The sequence below is a fragment of the Tachypleus tridentatus genome, chromosome 1 (assembly GCF_004210375.1).
Source record: "Tachypleus tridentatus isolate NWPU-2018 chromosome 1, ASM421037v1, whole genome shotgun sequence".
Lineage (NCBI taxonomy): Eukaryota > Metazoa > Arthropoda > Merostomata > Xiphosura > Limulidae > Tachypleus > Tachypleus tridentatus.
In genome coordinates this window covers 138,167,721-138,191,340 of record NC_134825.1, presented here as the reverse complement: position 1 = coordinate 138,191,340, position 23,620 = coordinate 138,167,721, and the positions used below count along the sequence as shown (strand labels likewise).

The 23,620-nt window shown below is 31.3% G+C and overlaps 1 protein-coding gene across 2 annotated transcripts in view; it reads right to left on the bottom strand.

The window, feature by feature from the left end:
- Sec3 (exocyst complex component Sec3) overlaps positions 1-23,620 on the bottom strand; it is a 158,777-nt gene that overhangs the window by 98,334 nt on the left and 36,823 nt on the right. For both annotated transcript variants that reach the window (XM_076454434.1, XM_076454439.1), the window contains exons 4-7: positions 20,976-21,071; positions 14,265-14,331; positions 5,906-6,102; positions 1,052-1,177 (exon numbers count right to left, since the gene is read on the bottom strand). In XM_076454434.1, coding sequence (XP_076310549.1) covers positions 1,052-1,177; positions 5,906-6,102; positions 14,265-14,331; positions 20,976-21,071 — 486 coding nt within the window. The remainder of the gene's footprint in view (positions 1-1,051; positions 1,178-5,905; positions 6,103-14,264; positions 14,332-20,975; positions 21,072-23,620) is intronic.

The following is a 23,620-nucleotide window of genomic DNA, read 5'->3' as shown; positions in this document are numbered from 1 at the left end:
ACAGCTGACTAATGTGCTACGATGTTGCAACCACAACTTTTACCCAAGAATTCTGGTAAGCAAAAATTCACACAAGAATATACTTGACTTACAAGACACTGTCTAAATACAAAAGTATGAATAGTGCACTTAATCAAGTTAGGATTCATACAATGTGTGTGTGTGTGTGTGTGTGTGAAGGCTGGGGCTTGAAAATGCAGAAGAAGCAATTTAAAAAAAAATGATTTAAAGAAAAAACCCATGACTTTAAAATAAAATTCCTATTTTACAATGAATATCAGGGCTGGATTTTTTAAAGAGGTTTTCTGGGACTTTCCTGGTTTCAAGAACCCGTACAAACTCTGACTCAACTACTAAGCTAACTAAAACCCTAAGTCATAGATCCATATACTGAGTTAACTAAAGCTCTTTAGTCATAAATCCATATATTTAGCTAACTGAAACTCTTCACAGATATGCTCATAAAATGCAAATTGTGCAAGGTTATGAAACATCCAAATAAATCAGGTCTACCATTTTATTTTAACTTCTACTTGTATATAATAAGTTACTGAATTATTCCATATTCCTGAATTAGTCTAGTAGAATATTTCTAAAAGAAACTGTCGAAGTACATAGTAACAAAGAGGAAATTCAGTTCTGATTTTTTCACTTAAATTTCAGGCAGGATTATACATTATCTTATTAATAATAGTGAAATATTGAATAAAAGTTATTAAAGAAAATTTGCCTTGTTTTTTCACTGTCTATTTAATCATTCAAAATTTGAAAACCATTAGTTTTAGAAGTAGTACTTGTTTCAATACAATGATAGATACTTAGATTGGTGAATATCTTTTAAAAATTAGTGAAAATATGAACATATACAAAAGTAAAACTACAATTTAAAATATATATAACCTATATCAAACATAGAAGATAACTTCACCAATAGAAAGCTACCAAACAATCTCCACGGTATAGTTCAGTAAGTTAAGTGTAACAGAGTTGTTACTTAATAATATGTACAGTTAATAAGAAGAACAACAGATGTTCACTTTATTGGCTATACCTTTAGAAGATTATCATAAACATCAAGTCTTTCTTCAACTCTAGTGGCTTCATCAATTGCTGCCTGTAACATCTGCATAATACCTTGAACTCGCTGGTCAGATGCCATGATGGTATGAACATTTTCCTAGAAATACATTATAAATTCATCACTCATCTGTTTGAAGAACAAAATAGCTCCAAAAAACATTACTTCCAAAAAAATATTGAACAAGAATCAATGACTTCCTTTAGAGAAACTTAAAGAATCCATGTTAAAGAAAGGACTAAGGAGAAAAATCTAAAAAAAATTAATGAGAGCTTTTTATGTATCATGTAAAGCGGCATGCATAACACAAGAATGTACAGTTACAACATGATAAAAAATATTATGTCAAACAGTCCATACTGTAATATCAAAGAAAATCTATCATACAGATGTAAGATTCAAGAAAAAATTTAGTAGTTTGTTTAAAAATTGCTATGGTGCAAAGCCTTACAACCTTATAAAAATGTTTACACTTGTCATCTCATAATCTCAATTGTTATGGTGTAAATAGCATTTAGAAGCTAGTAAAGCATGATATAATTAATTATAGTAGTCATACAACATTATGTTAGAACTATTACAGTTTTTAACAAAGGTTTTAAAGAATTAGAAGAGCATATAATAATAGTATTTCAACCACACTATATGTATTGGTGGGAATACTATTCATAAAGGCCAGCAGAAGTTTTAAAAAATATAACAGGCTTGACATACGGTTTAATGTCAAGCCTGTTACCAAGACAGAATGAACTGCTCTAAGTTATTGCTCTTTCCTTCCTTAAATAATGCAAACCTGAATATAAACTCAATTTTGGGCACCTTTAGGTAAGCCAAGGACAACAGTGAAGGTATGAGCCTCCTAACTAATTGCATATCTAGTACAATACATCATAATAATAAAAGGTGTTTGAACTATTACAGCCAATGATTCCTTATTATACATGTATGGTTTTGCTTGAAACAGAAAATGGATACTGCACCATTAAATCCATAATTTCTAATATGGTATGTGTCACATATCTTTTCTATAAAAAGTTAGCAAAATGTTTCTTCTTACTTGTGGAAAAAAACCTAATCATTGCACATCCAAAAAAATGTAGATTTTTGAACAAAATTAAAAATCACTGACCTAAATAAAGGGAAAGTTTTAAGTTTTGATGTTGATAATTATTTTCCAACATATCAGTTGATAAGACTATGCGGTTTCTTGAAAGAAAATTACTAAATTGAACACAACTGCCCACCCCACATGTTTTTGTATTATCAGGCAGCTGCACCATAGTATGCAAATAGACATTCAACTACCCTCCACCAATAGCAGTGAGAAAGAACTTCTAACACAGTTGACTCTCTCTATCCAGTTTAGCTTAACATGATTTTGAGCAACATTAAAAGAAACACAAGTCGTAGTGAAGAGGAGTGGGAAGTGTGAAAGGAGGTAAGAATCTATCAAAATACATATTATATATAGGAAAATGTTAGTTTTTGACACAATATCTTATCTCTTCTTATATGAAAGTTAGAATTCCACACTGACCTGGTATAGCAACAAGTGTAACATTACTTTGATGAGCCCCATTCACAAAGGGGCCAAAAGAAGCCTATGGGGTGTGTGAATGAAGGATAAGTAAAACAACATTCCTGAACTAGCATATTTTTTGGCCATGAAAGTGATGTGTCACAATAAGAGCAGAATGATGGAAGGAACTCCATAAGTTTAATAAAGAGACCCCCTAGTGTCTAGTGACTGAAGATCTGCAGTAGTAGAAGTGTCTATATACCATCAGAACACCACCACCTCACTTTCAACTTAGTCCACTATCCCTAATGGTTAAAAACTAGTAGTGGTAAGGGCTCCTGTACTTCACTGCAAAAAAAAGGATGGTGCATTTGAGAATCCAGAGGAATACAATACCAGAGACAATGCAGTGGGTGGCCTTGAAAACTCATACTGAAAAGCAGACTGTTAATAATAAAACTAAACCACGGAGCAGAAGGGATGGGCGGTAATCCCCTTCTGATTCATATGTTAGTCCATGACTGTATGGTCTGAAGCAAACACATTTACAGATATAGAAAACAAATAAAGGAAACTAATAGCAGTCATGTAAAACACCCTATCTCAATGATGGTTATTACTGACCTTGAATGCCTGTACAGTGTAGGTTTAAACATAAATATACCTACTCAGGCAACATTTGTCACTGAAGTAGATTTGTACATGTGAGAAATGCCCCTGTGAAAAAAAATAAATAAATAAAAGAAACACCTTTCCATCCACAAAGAGACCATGGAGCTCAAAATGACAAAAGATGGGAGATGGTACCATATGGTCCAGAAAATGGCCAGATGATGCAGATAATGTGCAATAAATGTATATGGAGTGGTCCACATGCCAGAACAAACTATTTTCTAAAGGACAACAAAATTGAGTAGGCAAGGACATAGCAAGATATAGGATTTGAAGAGAGGAGACTTAGAAGAGGTGGCAATTATCATAAAAAAGGAAGGAATTAACCAGATAAATCAGCTGGCAAATCCAACCTGTAAGGAAAATACAATAAATATCATGGGATAGGGAAGGGTTCCAGTGAATAAACATATGGAAGCAAACTTCAGAAGGGAGTAGTACAAGTCACATAATAGCAGAGAGTCCTGACAGAGTGCAAGAAGCAATTCAGATCAGAACAAGAATAAAAGTGAGAAATGAAAGGGAATGAAGGAGATGTTCACTCTCACATGTGGCTAAAGTTTTGGGCAGGTAAAACCAATCCAGGTAGAGAATGGCACAAGACCAGTGACGTAACATGCAAGAGATATCAATAGAGAACAAATTCAAATTTCAACACGCCTACACACCAAAAGGAGGAGGAAAAAGGATTTTAAGGAGAGATAATATAAAAAAGAGGAAATCAAGAATCTGAAGCGAGAAGTGAGGACATTGAAAATGACATTAAGACTCCAATTATAAAGAGCAGTAGAAATGAAACAAAAGAGTGAAGACCAGATAAGTTAAGACACAACAAAACCATGCAAAAACAAGAAACAGTGGATATCAACAGCCCCATGTTGAAAATCCAAGTAAGGAAGCATCCAGCTTTCATATCTGTCCAAATCAATATTCTCAATGATTTCTTGACCTCATGACACACTTCCTGTCATCCAATATTCAACTTCACAGATAACTTCATTCACCGATTTGTTGCAATTAGTTGTTGCCTGTGGAGATGCCAGTTTGTTTCTACATTTTACTGACGGAAAGTACATATTTGAATTTTTCATTTAAGTTTAGATACCTTTGTAAAATTTGACAATTTGTACTTCATTTACCACTTCTCTGAATGTTTTACATAAATTAGTTATTGAAGATATTATATTTCCTAATATATGCATATAATATTATTTGCAGATTTCACTGAAGGTGGAATAATGTATTATGTATATCTGAAATGCACCTCAGGACAGCTGGTATGGATATTAACACATTTACTTATAAAGCAGAGAACGTTTCAACCTTCTTTGATCATTTTCAGGTTAATAACGTTTACTTCAAATGGATTTCTCGTCATCACAAAAGTATTCTGAAATGTTTGAAGCTTTGTAAATAAAAATATTTTGTGTCTTATTAACTTTCTGCATATTTCTTATTAGTTTGGTGATTATTTAGATACCTTTATTGTTAAGAAACTGAAGGAACTCAGATGGTATGTGGTTACAGCAACAGCACATGCTTTGTTCTTTGAGGAGCTTTATGATAATATATTTCAGTATAATATAGATATTAGTTAGCTAACCATGTCTGAACATAAGTATTCAACATACTCAGCCCATCTCTCCAGCATCTTATTCTTATCAAAAATTACTTTTTCCTCTTTTGAAACTTAGCCCAGTTCCATTCTTCATGGTTTTTGGTCTTAGTTGTTTTACAATAATGGACTTTAATACTTAAAACTTCCTCAATTCCTCACATAGCTAATATAAATAATCCCCTTTACTTTCCTAAAGTTTCTATATCCTATTTGTAAGTGTATTACCTTCTTTTATCCTCACATTTTAGAAAAGGAATGCAGACTAAGGATACATATGGAACACATGATACAAAAGCTAAAAATGTATATAGAAAGGTTATCAATTGTCAGTATGTGCAGGTAAGCTATAAGCTGCCAATTAAATAATTAAAGAATGGTACAAACTGCAAAATACAATATCAATTAAAAGGTAAAAACTACTATAAAGGACATTCTTGACAAATATATACAGTGCAAAGTAGTCTGAACATCTAAACAAATCACTGAAAAAAACTTTAGAATTCAAATCAAAACATCCAAACAAATGCAGAAGTGGATTCTTTGTCAGTATCATTAGCCATGCTTTCACTTAAGCCACAATATGTAAAATGTTTGTCAATGTCACAAGTATTTATATTATATATAACTTCATGTCCTTTATTTGATCACTAACAGCTTACTAAAAACGTTTATTCTATATAGTATTAAAATATGATTCAACTTGTTCATATGCCATAGCTCAAATACATTAAAAAATTATATATCTCAAGTTTCATTTTCTTAACTTTATAAGACTTAAATGAAAAGACCAAAGATTACACAAATAAGAGATTTGCATCTTCCAAACAACTTTTACCAGAAATCAAGATCAGATAATCAAAGGAAAGAATTTATGTGCAAAGAAGTGATGTGGTAAACCTGTTTATAAATATGTTTTATTTGCTTAAGTTTGAAAATAATATCTACAACAAAAGCAGACTTTGGAATGTTTTTATATGTGGAATGTAAAGAACAAATATTGTTTTAAAAATATATTTACACAATCTAAAGTTGACACTTCTTTTGCTAACTGTTCTGTAAAAGCTTCAGCATTACAGATAGCAAACTCGCACTGAGCCATCAGTTTCTCCAAATCTGCCTCTTCCCGAGGACTAAGAGCTTGGTAATCTTCGACTTCAATAACCCCTTCCACTAGATGATGTGCTGGTGCCCCTCCTTCACTTGTACTTACTGTTTCTGGTGAAAGAAAAAATAAATGTAAATGTACAATAACATGTTTTTTCAAAAGTAAAAAATGTCCACCATATCATTTAATATAAATACACTCAGCCATTGAAGGAATAGTAAGCTAGGTTTCAAACTCTGTTAGTGCATATTAAATGATTACATAACATGAAACTGAATAAAGGAGTCAAGTGCTTTATTCTAATTTACCTTCTCAAAAAATTCTACATTACGAAAATTAAAAAGCTAAATGAGCAAAATATTAAAGAGGTTTTAATGTTTTGGCAGAAATATGTTTTTTCTTTATAATTCTAAGGGAAAATAACTTTTTCATATTTCTTCCTATAACTTTATGTTACAAAGTGAAATTCTACACAGGCACCTTATTAATCTAGAAGAAACTGTTGTATAATATGCAAACAGCACTGGAAGTCATTAAAGAACTGTACAACATACAACAGCAGGTATAAATATATAACAACTGACCAAAAGTCATGATGTATATGTAGCTATAAATAAAACATCTCTATTACAAGAAATTAGTAGCATGTTAACTGTATTTTAGCAGAAAACATAAATATAATAATGGATGCTTATTCTACTCATAGATTATTCTGTCATGATAAACTAAAAATTAAAATAAATTGTATTCAATCAAAAGTAAATGAAAGTAATATATGTAACATTACTTAAATAGAATAAGGTGTGTTCTGTACACCACAAAGAAAATCATCTTTTGAAATTCATGTGAAACAAAATCCTGCAAAAACAGCATAAAATATCAGCCTACAACTGATGGCAAAAATAAACTAGGCTTAAAGCAGTTAGCAATCAATAAAAAGTGAAATAATCACATGAAAATCCAAACTAGAAAATCACAGGTGTAGCCCTTACAAATATTAAACAGTTGCTGATAGATTAGGTCACAAAAATTATCTTAGAGAAAGAATTTTGTGTGTAAAAAGTGAGTAAATTCATAAATCAATACACTAAATACACCACAACTCATTAACTAACGCTTATGAAAAAAGCAATATAAACTTGAGGATTTCAATAATATTTATATGAAAAGGAAAGATACATATAAGCAAGCAAGCATAAAAAGATTTAGTACATTTCAAGAGAGTCATAAATAAAAATGTAAACATTTTATAGTTGTTTATACCTTTCTTGAATCAGGTTTACAATGTTTTACATTGTTAGAAATTACACAGAAACCCATATTTAGTTGTATAAAAGCTCATTCAACTTTGAGAGGAAACCTTTATAAACACTCAAAACAGTAACACACGTGTACAGGAAAAGTGAAAAAAAATAAAATGCAAAACTGGTGGCTTATTCTCTAATTCAGAGTAATAAAAATGTTGGATATACAAGGCTGTTCAGTGTAGCCATTATTATTTATTTTGTAAGTTAATATTTAATGATTATTTAATTTTTCATAACAAGAGTTAAAAATTAATCATTTTAAAGGTGACAGTTGTGACAAGTTTGGTTATATAACTTAGTAAGAGTCATATGTTGTGTTTGCAATTATACTGTTGTCTAGGTTTCACTATTATTGTTGACATCACATTACTCAAACCTTCAGGATTTTTCTCATTACCTTAACTGAGTATTGGTGAATCAGAGCTCCTCACATAGTTTAGAGAAAATTCAAGACCTTATATACATCCAGAATGTGAGCGAATAGCCATAATGACCGATATTTTGAAGCAAGTTTTATAGGTTAATAGAGACAAGAATAATAATTTGTTTTGTTAAAGGATGTTCTAAATTAGTTGAGACCTTCTTTGTGGACTCTGGTAAAAAGACACCATCATTTAAAATATGAGATAAAACTGTGATAACCAATGAGGCAATGTATATGAACTTATTGTAGATTGTATTGTAAGAAACAGAACAGAAAAAAATAATTAATGTTGTTAACTGGATTCTAAACTTATTGAATCAGTCTGTGTGGACTTTTTGACAGAAAAAAAAAAGATATAGAATTATTTAGTTTCAGTTAAAACTGTGATATCCTGTAGTGCAAAGAATGTTTGTACATACTTTTGGTTTATTTTGAATATATATTATTTCAAAACAAGTGTTGTCCATTTACTGTTGACATTTATTTCCAATATGTCACAAACTCCTACTGTAGAAGAATCCTCAGGCTATTCACACAAACATAAAATTCTGACAAAAATGTAGGAGAGTTGTGTCAGAAAACTTAACAGAAAATTAAATAAAAACCCATTCCCTATACTGTCTAGACAAACAATGTCAAAATAAAGTCAATATTATAAATTTATGTAGAAGATCTAGTATGAAGCAAATCCCCTGCTATATATATAGCAAAATGTGAAAATCTCAACAGTTTCTTGATGTCATTTCTTGGCACAAATCTACTTAACAGGCAAATTGCACTCTGTCCACTATGGGAAACTGAATCCCAGATTATTTTAGTGTTCCAAGTCTATAAACTTACTATTGATCCAATGGGAAACCTTAAAACTGTTAAATAGTAGAATAAAGGCATAAATATGGGTTAACAATTAAAAGACATCAGAATAAGTAATATAAACTCCTAGTTACAAATAAAAAATATTTGATTAAATATGAGTTCACAACTGATAAACAGCACTAACTAATGGCAAATTTCTAGTTATGTACAAGAATAAAAGCACACATGGGTTCACAACTAAAACTAAGAAACAACATACACTCCTAGTTCTATATAAAAATAAAGCTGTAAATATGTGTTGCTGACTAAATGACAGCACCAACAAACAATATAACTCCTAATTACATACAACAGTAAAGGCATAAATATCAGTTCATAGCTAAAAGGCAATACCAAGAAATAAGATTATTAAAAACTGTTAATTTAACAAATGGAAGAGCAATTATAGACAAATACAGAAACAAGATTAATAACAAAAAGTGGAAATGCAGTAGAAAAAATAAACTAAGAAGCTTAAGGTTTGAGACACAAGATAAAATACTGGAAATTGAAAAACCTGCAAATAGGGAGAGTAAACGAAGCTGAAGATACTACAGACATTATTTACTCAAATTACAAATTTATATTTTGGCTCCATTAAATAATTCTAGCTAAGAGCAGAGAGTAAAAATACAGATTTGTAGCTTGAGTAAAACTAGAAAATTTTAAAAAATGACTTATAAACAGTAAGTGAGAGAGCTTTTAGACAATTACAAAAGCTAAGGAATTATATAAAACTGTGGTTCACCCAACATTTCAGGTTGAAATAAATCCCAATCATAATTTCATTTGACATCATATTCTGAAATTATTAAATTGCTTTCAGTTATAGAATTAGTTTGTTTACTTTTTATTGTGTTGATGAGTTGAGACGATAGACTAAAGAATAAAAAAGAAAAACATCTTTGCCTTTTATAATTCCAATGGTCTGGTGTGAGGCTAGAAACCATAGAGATGACTACTATTTTTTGCTCATGTAATATGTAAGGCTATAACAGTTTAAATAAAAAGGAAATTTCTTATCTAAATCTTCAATCTGCTACAAAACCTGTTGCTCATGGATCTGAGGTACCTGTACCTACTCCACACAAAACTCTTGAAACAATTTCATCCAATTCTGAATATGATGTCAAAAGAAAATATGATTGGGATTTTTTTCAACCTGAAATGTTGGGTGAACCACAGTTTCTCACACAAGGTGAAATTAATAATTTGGTGAGAGAATGAGCCTTCCAAAAGATTCTTCAGAGATTTTGGAATCCAGACTCCAGCCTAAAAACTTATTTTCTCCAGGAACTTCATTTTACTGAGAAATTGTGAGACAGAGTTTATACAATACTTTTTGCAAGAATGTTCACTGGTTTACTGTGGCAATATTGCTGAATTAATACCAATGCTAGAAGCTGTTGTGTATGAACTACGTGAGTGTTGATTGTTCTTTAATTCCTCCAAAAGAAGTATGAAATGTGTTCTCCTTCACAATGGTAACATATGTGTACCAGCTCCTATTGTTTATTCATTTCACTTAAATGAAATGTACAAAAATCTCAAACTTCTTAACAAGGTCAAATACAAAGAACATCACTGGTCACTTTGTGGAGACTTAAAAGTCTTTTGTATGTTGTTGGGTCAACAGTTATACAAAGTTTCCTTGTTTTTGGTGTAATTGGAACAGCATAGCACAAAATTAGCACTGGATAACGAAGCAGTGGTCACAAAGAGTCAGCTGGGTATCAGGATTAAAAAACATTGAATATAAAAGTTCATTTGACACAAAAAAAAGTCTTATTGAAGGAATCCAATATATTAACATTTTATGCAATTGCTTCGAGGAATTAGAACAAAGAGACAAAGTACATTAGTTGGCATTGAGAAGTAAGAGTAATAAGAAAGCCCATGCTGGTCTGTTCACTAAAAGAGGCTTGAAAACTTAGTAAGTAAGAGCCACGAGTTATCCAATAATATGTTCAAGTATTATTCCCATTGCATATGGACTGAGAAATTATTGAGAGTAATAGATAATGAGCATTGTATAAGAATTACTGAGAGAAGTAACTAAATATTTAATGTAAGAAGTTGTATTTATAAGTAAAACCTAAATAAACATTGAGATATATTTGTGGAATCTCAATCCCAGTCTCTTCTTTAGTCTAACCATAAATCATTTCAAGTCAATGAGTTGAGTGCTCCAATTGTAACATACCTCCACTTAACATAATTTTGATGTAACTTTCAGTAAAATTGAAGCTCTAATGACTAGCCCAAAGGCCTGCCCATTACATTATTACCTCCACTTCACATAAAACTAGGCTTGGTGAAACAGCTGGTAAAGGCTTTACACATAGGTGGTGACTGTTTCAAGTATCTATGTGGAAAATTTTCAGTTCTTTCAAAAGCAAAGCTTAAAGAAAAACTTTTTTGTTTGACCTCAAATTAAGAAACTGACTTCCGATGAACAGTTCTAAAGGACAATGAAGAAAGTTGAAAAAAAAGCATGGATTGCCTTTAAAGATGTTATTTACAAATTTTTAGGGAACAAGAAGCCAACTTACAAAAATATTGACAATAACATGCTTGATAAAGTCAAAGAGTGCAAATGTAATATGAGCTTGAAAGTTCATTTCTTACACTTGCATACTGACTATTTCCCTGAAAAACCTCAGTGCTGTCAGTGTAGAACAAAGGAGAATGCTTCATCAAGACAGTATAAATGTAGATGGAGTATCAGAGAAAGTGAAATGTCAGCATGATGGCTTATTACTGCTTGTCATTAAACAAGAAGATCCAGATGCAATACATAAAAGAAAAACCACAACATGCAGTTGTGAGACTTAAAGTTATAAATTTCACAAAAATTTAGGATCAATGAGGACACACATTTGTTTGACATCAGTGTTCTTTCCTTTTCTTCACTTTTTTATTATTTTTCAACAAACACAGTAGTAGAAAAAATGTTCAGTGCAAAAATCAAAATAATAATTTGATCTCAGTAAGTTGTATTTCTTCTCACTTTGTAAAAAAACCTTACACGATAGAAAAAAATTATTATTTTTGAAATCTGCATTACTTTAGTATTATTAAAACTAAAACAACTTTTATGAAGTTTAAACTTGCAAGCCTGTGCAATTTTGGAAATATTTTAAAAAGAGTTGATATCTTCATGAAATATAATGCCATTTTTTTTATAATTCCTTTGTATTTTTAATTGTCTTAAAGCTGTTCTGACATACATCTAATAGTCATTTTCTAAAATTCCTAATATTTTTAATTATTTAAAAGCATTTCACACATAATTCTCAATATTTTTCTAAAATTCCTTAGCATCTTAATTTTCAAAGGTTTCCTCAAATATCCTTGGACATCAAAACAAAGTGTATTCTTGATAATTACTTTACACTTGGTTCCAGTTCTTTATCACCTTTCACTGACAGTAAGAAAAACTGGTGTAATACAAATGGTGAAAATCATAAATATGTTTTATTACTATTACAATGTACCAATCATTGTTTAACAATTTTGTTGGAAACGCAATCTGAAGTACAAGAATTGTTTCTTTTTAAATTGTCAGGAAAATATATAAAAAAATTTTAAATAATCCCTTTATTCATAGAATAAATAGAGAAAAAACAAAAAATGGAATTCTTTTCCTCCTCCTTTATTCAGTATTAAATGGAATAATTTAATCTTTCTCAGCACAGGCTCAATTGACTGACCAACATTATTACCTCTCTTTTACTTGCTTGAAGTCTTTACAGATTTAATAATTCTACTAACTTTCAATATAGTGTGTGAAGATATTCCCAACATTTGACAGTCTTTCAGTTAACATTGTCAATCTTTCAGAGACAAAAAGCATATTTTTTAGTTAAATGTTTCTAATAAATGAAAATAAAGATCTGTCCAAGAAAATTTTAAGCATTTGTTTTGAATAGTCCATGTGTAAAGTATTTTCATGTTAAGATTCAAATACTCTTTGACAGATTGTTTATGCAGAGTATTCATGATGAAACTTTGTAGAATGGACAGCAGCTGCCTGTTGTGGAGACACAAGTGTAGAGGATGATGTTTCAAAATTCTTCTGCCTTTTGTCTTCGTCGTCTTCTACACTTGTGTCTCCACAACAGGTAGTTGCCATCCATTCTACAAAGTTTCATCATTAAAAATATTATTCTTCATCTAAAAAATCTCAAATTTCTTTTGTGTAATCCCTAAAACCTCTTAAATACATTTCAAACGTTTTTTGTTCAGTAAAACTTTGTATTTTATCAGTTATTTTCTTTATCTTTCTCAAAACTGTATTGGTCAATATGATCAACTTCATACAAACCAAAAAAAATGAAATAAAACTAAATTACCATTTTTTTCTTTCTAGAATAATTTCAAACTGTAAGATAAATTTACATTCACTTATCCTAAGTAGCTTTAATCTCTTAACAATATACATCTGTTTATAATTAAATTTTGTCTTATTGTCCTATGAATTATGTGTAACTACCATCCACACCACTACAAGCTGTAAATTACTTAAGGCTTGTGCAGCTCAAGTTAAACTATCAAATTACATTACCCACATGTTACTACAAACTGCTCATGCACATGCCTTGTGGAGCATTTTATTATATTATTGTTATTCATTTTAACTAATCTAATCTTAACTAACCTAAAAATGATCCAAATTTTTACATTTTAGTTGCTTTTGTAATAATTAGTAAAGAATAAATATGAAAAAATGATAAATAAAGTACTTACCCATTCTTCTTGCTGTTAATTGTCGAGAGCATTTAAGCCATTACAAATTCATTCAAGCTAGTTATTACATTTCCCATAGGAATAAAGTTTGTATACAGGGTAAAAACTGATGTTTGTCTGTTCAGAACATAATGTTATATGCCATTTGATAGATCATAGGTAATATATAATTAAACGTAAGAGAAAACAAGTCCTGAAAGAGAGGACATAATGGGCAAGTGAGGAAGGAATGTACTGATATTCTATTTGATAATTCTTTAACCAAACAAAATTAAAGGCTATAAAAATTATGATTTGTCTGAATGATAACAATTTTATAGTGAGTAAGTTACATTTAATTTTGTCCTTTTTGAAGGGGTGTGGGATAAAATAGAGAAGACAAGATACCATAAGAAAGTATGTCAGAATTTTTAATACCACCTTGTAGAACTAAGAACTTAAAACTAATATAATATTAAAATATGGATTATTAACTACAATTTTAATCAATAATAATTGGTATAATAATAAAAAGGTAGTTTAATAAAACTTTGAATATGAGACATTAAAACTTTGTGTCATGTGCATAAAGGATACTTGGGATGAGAGGATTGAGATATGTATTTAAGATTAATTTTACTCAACTTAATTCTATGTTTTGCTATTTGTCATTAATTTCTAATATCTTATTTTCCTGTAATACTATTTTTTCTTTTATGTTTTGTTGAATTTATTCTTTCTTTTATACATATATATAATCCACTTTAATTTACTTTAACTACCCTAATTAAGTAAAGTAAATTTGCTTTTAGTTCATTCTAGAATTTTAGCACCAATATTACTTTATTTGTAAAAAGACTATTTTACATAGTTTCCAAAAATCTAAGCAATTTACTTTGATTTTTAACAATTTCAGACTAATATTCTGTCTGTCTTTTACAAAAAAAATGTTTCTTACCCTCTAGAAGTGTCTTTGGAATGTTCACAAATGAAGGTTTTTGGCGAGGAAGGTGCTGTGCACACAACTGCAAAAGTAAAATGCTCAATTTAGCACCTTATACTTAGAAAAAACCTAAAAACATCACATTAAAAATTATTTAATTTAGCCTGATTCAATGCATTTTTCACATAAATATGTTTTCAGTTGTAGCATTCTACTAACCTTTGTTTCTTTGATGTTCTTTAACAAATTGTATCTACTTTGCCCACAGGAATATTACTACAAATTGACACATTGGGTAGAACAGATTATCAACTGCAGTGTTCTTTACTGGCTGATTATAAATTATAGCTTTTACATGTTGTAAAAGGATGACCAGAAACACTGTAACACTTGTCACTTACTGACAAAATGGAGGTTTCCCATTTGTTACAAGGTTATACGTGGTTCCTAAAGTGAGCCAACTGACAAAACATAACTATTGATAGACTCACTGATCTGGTAGGAAAGTGAATATCCAGTGTTCTTGCTTCATATCTTAAATAAAGGTTGTATTACACTTTACACCATGTAATCAGTCTACTTTTCTTGCATTTCTTGCATTAAACTCTGTCATTTAGCTTATTTCAGATTTCCTATGTAATTACAATGTACAAACTCCTGTTATATAGAGGACACATTTAGAAGTCCTGTAGAAATTACTTTATCCTGAGAATACCAAAGACACGACTAAGAAATTATAGTGCTTGACAACAGAATTTACTTAATAATTTTCTTTCTTGATTAATATGCATATTAGTCCTTGTTTAGTTTCTTGAGTATGTCAGTATAAAGAAACACTTTCAACTAAAAGAATGACTAACTGTCAAAGTAGAAGTACTCATGATTAAAGGGAGAGTTTGCCAATGGAGAGAGCACGTTACAGAAAAGAAATTTCAAGTCCAGAAAAAGTCGTCTCCTAAAGTTGGACTTTTGCCAATGTTTAAATGTCCTTGGCACTGACTTTGAATAATCAACTAATATCTTAGTGCATCCAGACTGATAAATCAAACCATGTTATTCAGAATGAATCTCGGTACAAGTGAAGCAAGTACAATTGACTATCACTGAGATAGAAATGCCTCCACCAAGAAGTCCCAGACTAATGCCAACCAGAGTACTATAGTCCCAATTATAGTTAAAACCAACAGAAACCAGCTGAAAAAGACTGGAAATGCTACTGGTGGATTATCCACCAGTCAGAGCTGTTTTCAAAGCAAGTTAAACAATGGACAGCCATGAATAGTGACCATAATCTATGAGGAAGTAGCAAGGTTCTCTGAGGTATCCTGCAATAATGACCACTATTCACAGCAAAATTTGGAGCAACTCATCACCCAGCCTCTTTGAAAGGAAAGAAACCAACTATCTAACCCAATGTCAAAGATCCAGGTGTTGGCCGAGAACCAACAGAAGATAGTCTATGATTCACACTACAGGTCCTTATGAATGTGGTAGATTTTTCCAGATATTTAAAGGAGCACCCAAAAGAAGATCCATACCAATTATTTGGAACATCTGAGGCAGTTCAATGCTTGATTTTAATCCTGGATGCCAAGTGCCTGGTTGAGGTGCAACAATAGTTCCACCAATTTAAATCTCTAGAAAATCAAGTGATCCACAAGGCTGAGTTCAAAGCTTGGAAGAGAGCCAGAACTGAGTCTGACCACTTACACAGACAATGTGCACTAGTTGCTTAGTAATGCCAACCCTGCAATGGCAATAGCAGATCAAGAGGACATACATGTGGACTAGCTGATTGAAAAACTTTCCAGTGAAGTCCTGAGGCACAATCTGGGAGTATAGGACATGCTCACCTTCACAGATGCTATTTGTTTCACAATTTGATGTGAATAAGCAGCTCTGTGTAGTTGTTAGAGACTAAAAATCTCACAGCAATAGCTGCTATGACTTATCTGAGATGGACTAATCTATTTAGACATCACCATGAGCTAGAGTTGTATGGAGAGTTAGCCAGCCAGCCACCACACATTCACACAACTGTGATGTGACAACAATACTTTCTAGTGAATGGGCAAGACTATTTAGGTCCATCCATGGAGTGCATGCTACAGCCAACTCTAATAAGGTTTTGTGATCTGATGGGTGGTGACTGGCAGATGAGCTGTCCAAAATTTGCTGATCAGTATAGATAGCAGTGCTATTGGTCCCAGTTGATGGATCAGCTGATGTTAGCCAATCCATAATGCTTTAATCTGCTGAGAAACAAAGTTGGCATAGTTATGGACATTGTCCAACAGATCAGCAGGTCCAGGACATTAACAAAGAAAGGAATGAATTTGTTATAAATGCTCAACAAAACTGATGGAGCTCAAGTCAGGTCTAACCACTGGCAATGAGGAGTAAAGTGAACTACTTGCATTATACAGGATACAATGGTGAAAGGTTGAGTTCCTAGTTGACACAAAAACATCAATACTTTAAATGAGACCACAACTTTGAACAATAAATAGTAATTGGCAATACATGGCAATAGACTAGACATTACAGGAGAGATACATCTCTAGTATATGAAATGTCACTCAATGAATGTAGTTATCATTAAAATTAGATTTGTTATTGGCATCCTCAAAATGGATTCATTATGTAAATTATCCACCAGTTTCACTTGTGCAATGCATGAACTGATATTTGATGAGATATTTTCTAATGTTAGCCATATCAACCTCAGGAACAGTGGGCCTCAGGACTATATGTAGTAGAAGACAGAAAAGTATATCTATATACACAAATGATTTTCCATGATTTACTACAGAAAACATTTTGTGTATTGGTACTGTGTAACAGCATTATAAATGCCACACATGAAATGAACCATTTACCATTCAGAAAACAGGTAGTATTAGCTCTGCCAGTCATTTGCCAAACTAGGAATAAAGTCTCACAATGTTGGATAATCAGTTATCCAGGTGTATGCTGATATTATTACAGTGCAGTAAACAAAGTGGAACTAGATGATTCTAGCTGTAATGCAAGGTGGCAACTGAAAACAAGTAGCTAGCAACAGATCTAAGGTCATTAGTTGAGGATTTAGCAAACAAACTTGACTCAATGCAATAAAAGTAATTCATTGACATGTTCATTTAATATTTCAAAGTATATACAGGCAATACATATCCAATAAAGTAGCTGGTGTGACATTTGGCCTGGAAGATAAGATACATCACCAATGTTGAAATATAGTAGATGTTGAAAGATGGATTCATACAACCTTCAAGATTACTTCTTCATTTCCAGATTACTTAATTAAATAATGCACCAAAAGACACAGGATAATGACATGTAAAAACAGACTATACCACATAAATATCAATTTCCCTGGCTTTCCAACTATAAGACAATACCTGTTAAACATTTAACTAAGCCTGTCAGTATGTTTCCCACAGGAATAAAGTTTGAATTGGAAGCAAAATAGAATAAAACTAACTTTCTATTGGTTATAAAAAACATAGTATTAAATACAAAAAGAGAACTAATAGCAATTTGTGAAGGAAATGATATGACAGGTGGATGTGGCAAAAGGGGTCTGATTTTCTAGTTTATGGCTCTGTAACCAAATATGATTGAAGGCTATAAACATTATGTTTTGCCTGAGCAATAACTATATTACAATGAGTAATTTACATTAAATTCCAAAGTTCTCAGAGGTGCAGTAAATAACTTAAAAAAGAGAGAAGACACAGATAACAAATGTGATAGTTCTAAAACTAAGGAAGATTGGGGGGGGGGAATTTTTAAACTATCTCCTTATAAAATTAAGAACTTAAATAATAACAACACTTGATTTACCAACTACATTTTGTTGCCAAGTTTATTTGGATGTGTTGATAATAAAGTACAATTATTAAATTTTGAATGTAACTCAGTAAAACCTTGTGACATGAACAGAAATGAATGGCTGTTATGTAAAGAGCTAACAAAAACACATTCTTTGAAACTTGTGTTTTTTACATTTCAGAATTTACACAGACTTTCTCTAAACAACACAACTCAACTTTCCTTTTGCTAGTATACACAAGACCCAGAATCATTAATTGGCAATAAGACATGTTTTCCTACAGATAAGATAGTTTGATATTTTGAGAAAGATGACTTTTCATCAACCATTCAGATAATAGCCAGGAATTGTATACATACTTTTGCACTTAGGTTGCAATGGACAATGGTAATGTGTGCAAGGTACAACTGTATTTACTTCTGGCTTTGTGTTTGGTGTTTAAAGTTTCTACCTGTAAGAGAAACTTTAGGAACTTTTGTAAATTTTCTACCTTTTACAGAATTTTTGCTCTTGTCAACTATGTATTTTTTATGATTTTCAACATTTAGATTACAGTTTAATTTGAGTTATTTTACTTAGAGAATTATTGGATGCTCATACTGTACTGGTTAGAGATGTCTAGTAAGGGCTTCTTCACTCTTCTCTTACCAGTTTAATATATTCACAATATTTTAGTCCATTTCCATGTCATTCTAGTGTTCCAAATATTCTACTACTAGATATAGCTAAAATGATAATTAGCAAGCTAGCAGTAGAAAACATCATATTAATAAATGCTTATGCTGCCTGCAGAGAGCCATGCAGAAGGCCCACGTTTCCACGTTTTTTGTCCTGCATTAAAAAAAAAAAGGTAAACCTACTTCACAGGGTAATTGATACCAATAACCAATAAAGCATGGTGTAATTAGCTGTTTTTCTGCTCTAGCCCTAAAAGACAGAAGTACACATGATGATTACACAATGTTAAGAAATTACATTTTTACTTTTTAACATAAAAACTTTGGTTTAGATTAATCTCATGATAATACACATCAAGAAAACAACAAAATTACTTACCTCTAGTACTTTGCTTTCCATCTCACATTTTTATAACAGATAGCTCAGATCTAAAGGTGCATTTTTATGTTTAACAGTTACTTGTATACATTAATTCTCTAAATCAATTTCAAAGTATGAAAATTAACTAAAGAAGATGCTGGGAATTGATTAACTAGTGAAGTGATCATCTTTTCAATACAATAATACTTTTTCTTGTTCTAATAATGTAAACATTTCTAAGTATGAGCCTGTTTCTGAAATATATCTAATTACAAAAGGTTTTAAATATAAATTTTAGTATTTTTTTAAAACTTCTGTAGGCTTTCTTACTCTAGACTCCTGTACATCACAAATAATAATATAATGCTTAAATTACAATAAACAATCAAACATTTATTTTGTTTACTGATGTTTCTTGCATTCAGGGGTGCTCACACCAAACAGATCAGACAAAACTAATACAAACATTTGTCTATGTCTAGTTTTACTGCATCTTTGATTATTTTTTGGTTAATAACTGTAACTTGTATATTTTTTCCAATAATCTTTTCCCTTGAATTGAACTCAGTCACAGTCACAACAAAAGAAAAAACACACAACATATTCTGTGATACAATATTAATCAGACCTCAAGTTTGTGCAAATTTTGTCCATTCAGTCAAAAGGAAATCACACTGCTAAAAGCAGCAATTATGACAAATTCATAATATCAATAACACTTTTTGAGCAGTGAGAACAGCAATAAACAAACCTAAATTTCCAAGATTTAAGAAGACTCAACTATATTGAAGAAATTATTAAAATACCAGTTTTTTTTATTGATTTTAACTTACAGTAGGTGTCAGTTTATGCCTGAAATGGTCTACTACATCACAAGACAATAAAATGGGATGCAAATGTGGATCACTAGCTAATTTACCACTAAATTCAAAAGCTCCATGAACATGAAATACTGACAACTGGTCATTGTTGTCAGAAATCTAAAACAGAAATTTGAGAACAAGAAACCAAAGATCTGGATACTGAGTACCTCATTTCATTTAATGTAGAAAAAGGCAGTTGAGTAGTCAGAATAGATCATAACAGGATGTCTACACAGCTGCAACCAGTAAATGGAATAGTATATTAGAAGTACCAGATTGCTAGTACCAGTACTCAAGCATTTCTAATTGTAAGACTTCAGCAGTTAAAAATTCAACTATTCTTCACTGTTGTGCTTGTAAGAAAAATTTTATTTCACATCAAACCAAACTGCTAATAATGTGCAATCCCCCATGGTATGACAACTATAGCAATGCATCAGTTAAATCTAAGTTTTAGAGAAAGATAAGCATATCCTGAAAGAGGATGCGACAGGTAGGTGTGGTAGGAAGAGTCTGATTTTCTACTGGTAAGCACAGTTACCATACAAAATTGAAGATTATAAAACATTATGGTTTATCTGTGCAATAACAATTCTCTAGTAAGTTATATTGAATTTCTTACTCTTTCATGTGGTGGTGGAAAAAATACAGAAAACAATATGCCTAAAGAAATATGTCAAGTGTGTCACACTAATAGAAATTCAGAATTTTTAATATTACCTTGTAGAACTAAGAACTTAAAAATACAAATACCACTAAAATATGGATTATTAACCAGAATTTTAATGTGTAGTAACTAGTGTTACATGAAAGAAAAAGTAGGTTATTAAAAGTGAATAATAAAGGGTACCCAGGACAAAAAGAGTTAAAGCACTAATTATGAATGTTATATCTTACTCCCATGTGCTACATTAATTTTTTTAGCTTTAATATATTATACAAATATAAATATACACAATTTTTATATTTGTATAAGCATGTAACCAGTACCTTCCACAAGCAGCTGATGAAGGCTAGCTTCTCTGCCACATTACTGGCTGTCCACTTATATACTTTCTCAAGATGAAGATCAAAGTCTGCTGTATTCTGCAAGTAATTACACATTATTTGATTATCATGAAAAACAATCAAGGCACAAAAAATAACTCATTAACATATGTATTAGGTAAGTGGAGTCTCAACATATTGTGAAATAAATAATGTTGCCAGATATATACAGACTCATGAACACATACTTTCACAGAAACTGTTTTAAAGTCAACTTTAAGTACACTCCTCTCACTCACAATGAAGTTATGATTAATAATAAAAGTAGGTGTATATACAAAGGCTTAGCATGTAATATGATGATTTTGGAGCCTCATCATGTCATTACAGTTCAGGTAGCACTAGCCATGCCCAGTTATCCTTTTTCTAGTGACTGTGCAACAATACACATGCAGCACAGTTTCCATTACCATTCACCAAGCAATGAACACCACCTTTTCCTGCATGCTTCTATAATTCACCTAGTGTACAAGGATGACAGAATTAACTGTCTGAATGAACAATAATCTCCATGTATTACATTTAGTAGATTCACCAGTTTGTCTTTGCATGGAATAGCATGAATACCTGTTTCATTCTTCAACTGCTTCACGTAGGTAACAGTTGAATGAATATGACAACAAGGAAGAAAATTCTGAACACAACACATATTGTGTAGCACTTTCTGGGACAAATAAATGATTTTTATCACTAAAATTTATATTTGCAGATCCATAGCTGTTAAAAGACACTGCAATGTGCATACCAGAGCTACAAGTACAAAATGTTGCAGGTCACCTTCTGGAAGACACCAGATGGTAAAAATGAGTCATATTCATTTTTCAATACTATTAACTACAAGAGATATTTCCATCTTATAATTTTAAATCCCTGAGTTGGACACATCTCTATGATCTGAATGGATGAATATACTGCTTTAGAAATGGCTTTTACATATCTTTCCTAAATTCAAATAATGTTTGGTGGCATCATACCACCTATAAAGTGTCAATATCAAAATGCAGATTTGATAGATGCCATTCCACCATGACTTTATACTGACTGTGGTTATAACCTATTCTTTGAACTATCAAAACTGTTTAATATAACACACTTAATCCTTTATATATACAGGGGTAGAAAAAATAATGGAAACCCCACATCTATATAACTTCAACTTTTGTGTGTCTAATAGCAGAATGTATAGTCAAAACATAACTGTGCATTAGATTATTCTGTAGCAGTTACTGTAAACTAAGATAGAAAAAAAATTATTTGTCTGTTTGAATTTTCATACAAAGCTACATAAGAGATACCTAATTTTGCAGTTTAAGACTAGAGGGAAGGCAGCTAGTCATCACTACCCACTGCCAATCCTTGGCTACTCTTTTACCAGTAAATAATGGAATTGACTGCCATACAATAATACCCCCATGGCTGAAAGGGTACGCATGTTTGGTGTGACAAAGATTTAAACCCACAATCTTCAGATTGTGAGTCAAGTGTCCTAAACACTTGACCATGCTGGGTCAGAAAGAAACATAAAGGTCCACTAAAATATTTCAAAAGCAAGAAGTAAATAAAGAAAAAAATATGAATTTTTGTTATTCTTTTTAATAATCAAATAAGGTAGAAATATTTATTCTATTTGCACACTTTTATCACTGTTAAATACGATAAAGTACATTGTATTACTGTTTTTCATATATGTCAACTAATTATTTCACTTGGAAAAGATAATGATTTTTGTTTGGTTGGCAGTTTTTTAACTTGCATTTCTGTTACTAAAACAGAAAGATTCTACACTGTTAAACAACTTTTAATTCACCTTCATATAGGCAAACACTTTAGAATGTTCTAAATAAACATGAATATTATTATTTCAACACAGTTGTTCATCATCAGTTTCTTAATAGCTCCACTGTTGGCAGTTAACAACAATGGTATCATGATTTGGATGTTTTTCTCTTTACTCTGTCTGTTCTGAAAACTTAAAACTGAACAGTTCTTTTGACCAATGTCATGTATATTACATGGTACAAATGTTGTGAGAATACAGATATTCTTGCCTGAAAACTGTAAAATCATTAAAATTGGTAAATAGCTTGTTAAATGGGTGGAATGTTTTTCCTACATTGAAAATGTATATCCAATAATACTTAACCCCACTGATAATATTGCTGTTTCTCTATTTTCAGGGTTTATACTCTTTGCCCATCTAAGAATTGAAAATGTTTCCTCCAGTTTTTCATACCTCACTCAAATGCCTTATGAAAATTCTACACCAAATTCAATGCATCTATATCTGGGTAACATACATAAGCACCTCATTCAGATAATGTAGTCATTTTTCAAGACATAAGCCAGTTTTTTGTGTGAAGGTAAAGTGAGAGAGTATCAGTGGATGTAAGTATTACTGGAAATAATTTTCAGTTTAGGAAATATTAATTTCCAAAACATACTTACCATCCACTGACAAAATAGCTAGAATTCAACACTGAAAAGGTGGAGGGGCCAGTACAGCATGATCCATACAGAAGCCATCTGTAGAGAACAGGACTGTAACAAGATAAAAATGGTACAAGAAAGGGGGGCTACACTACACCCAA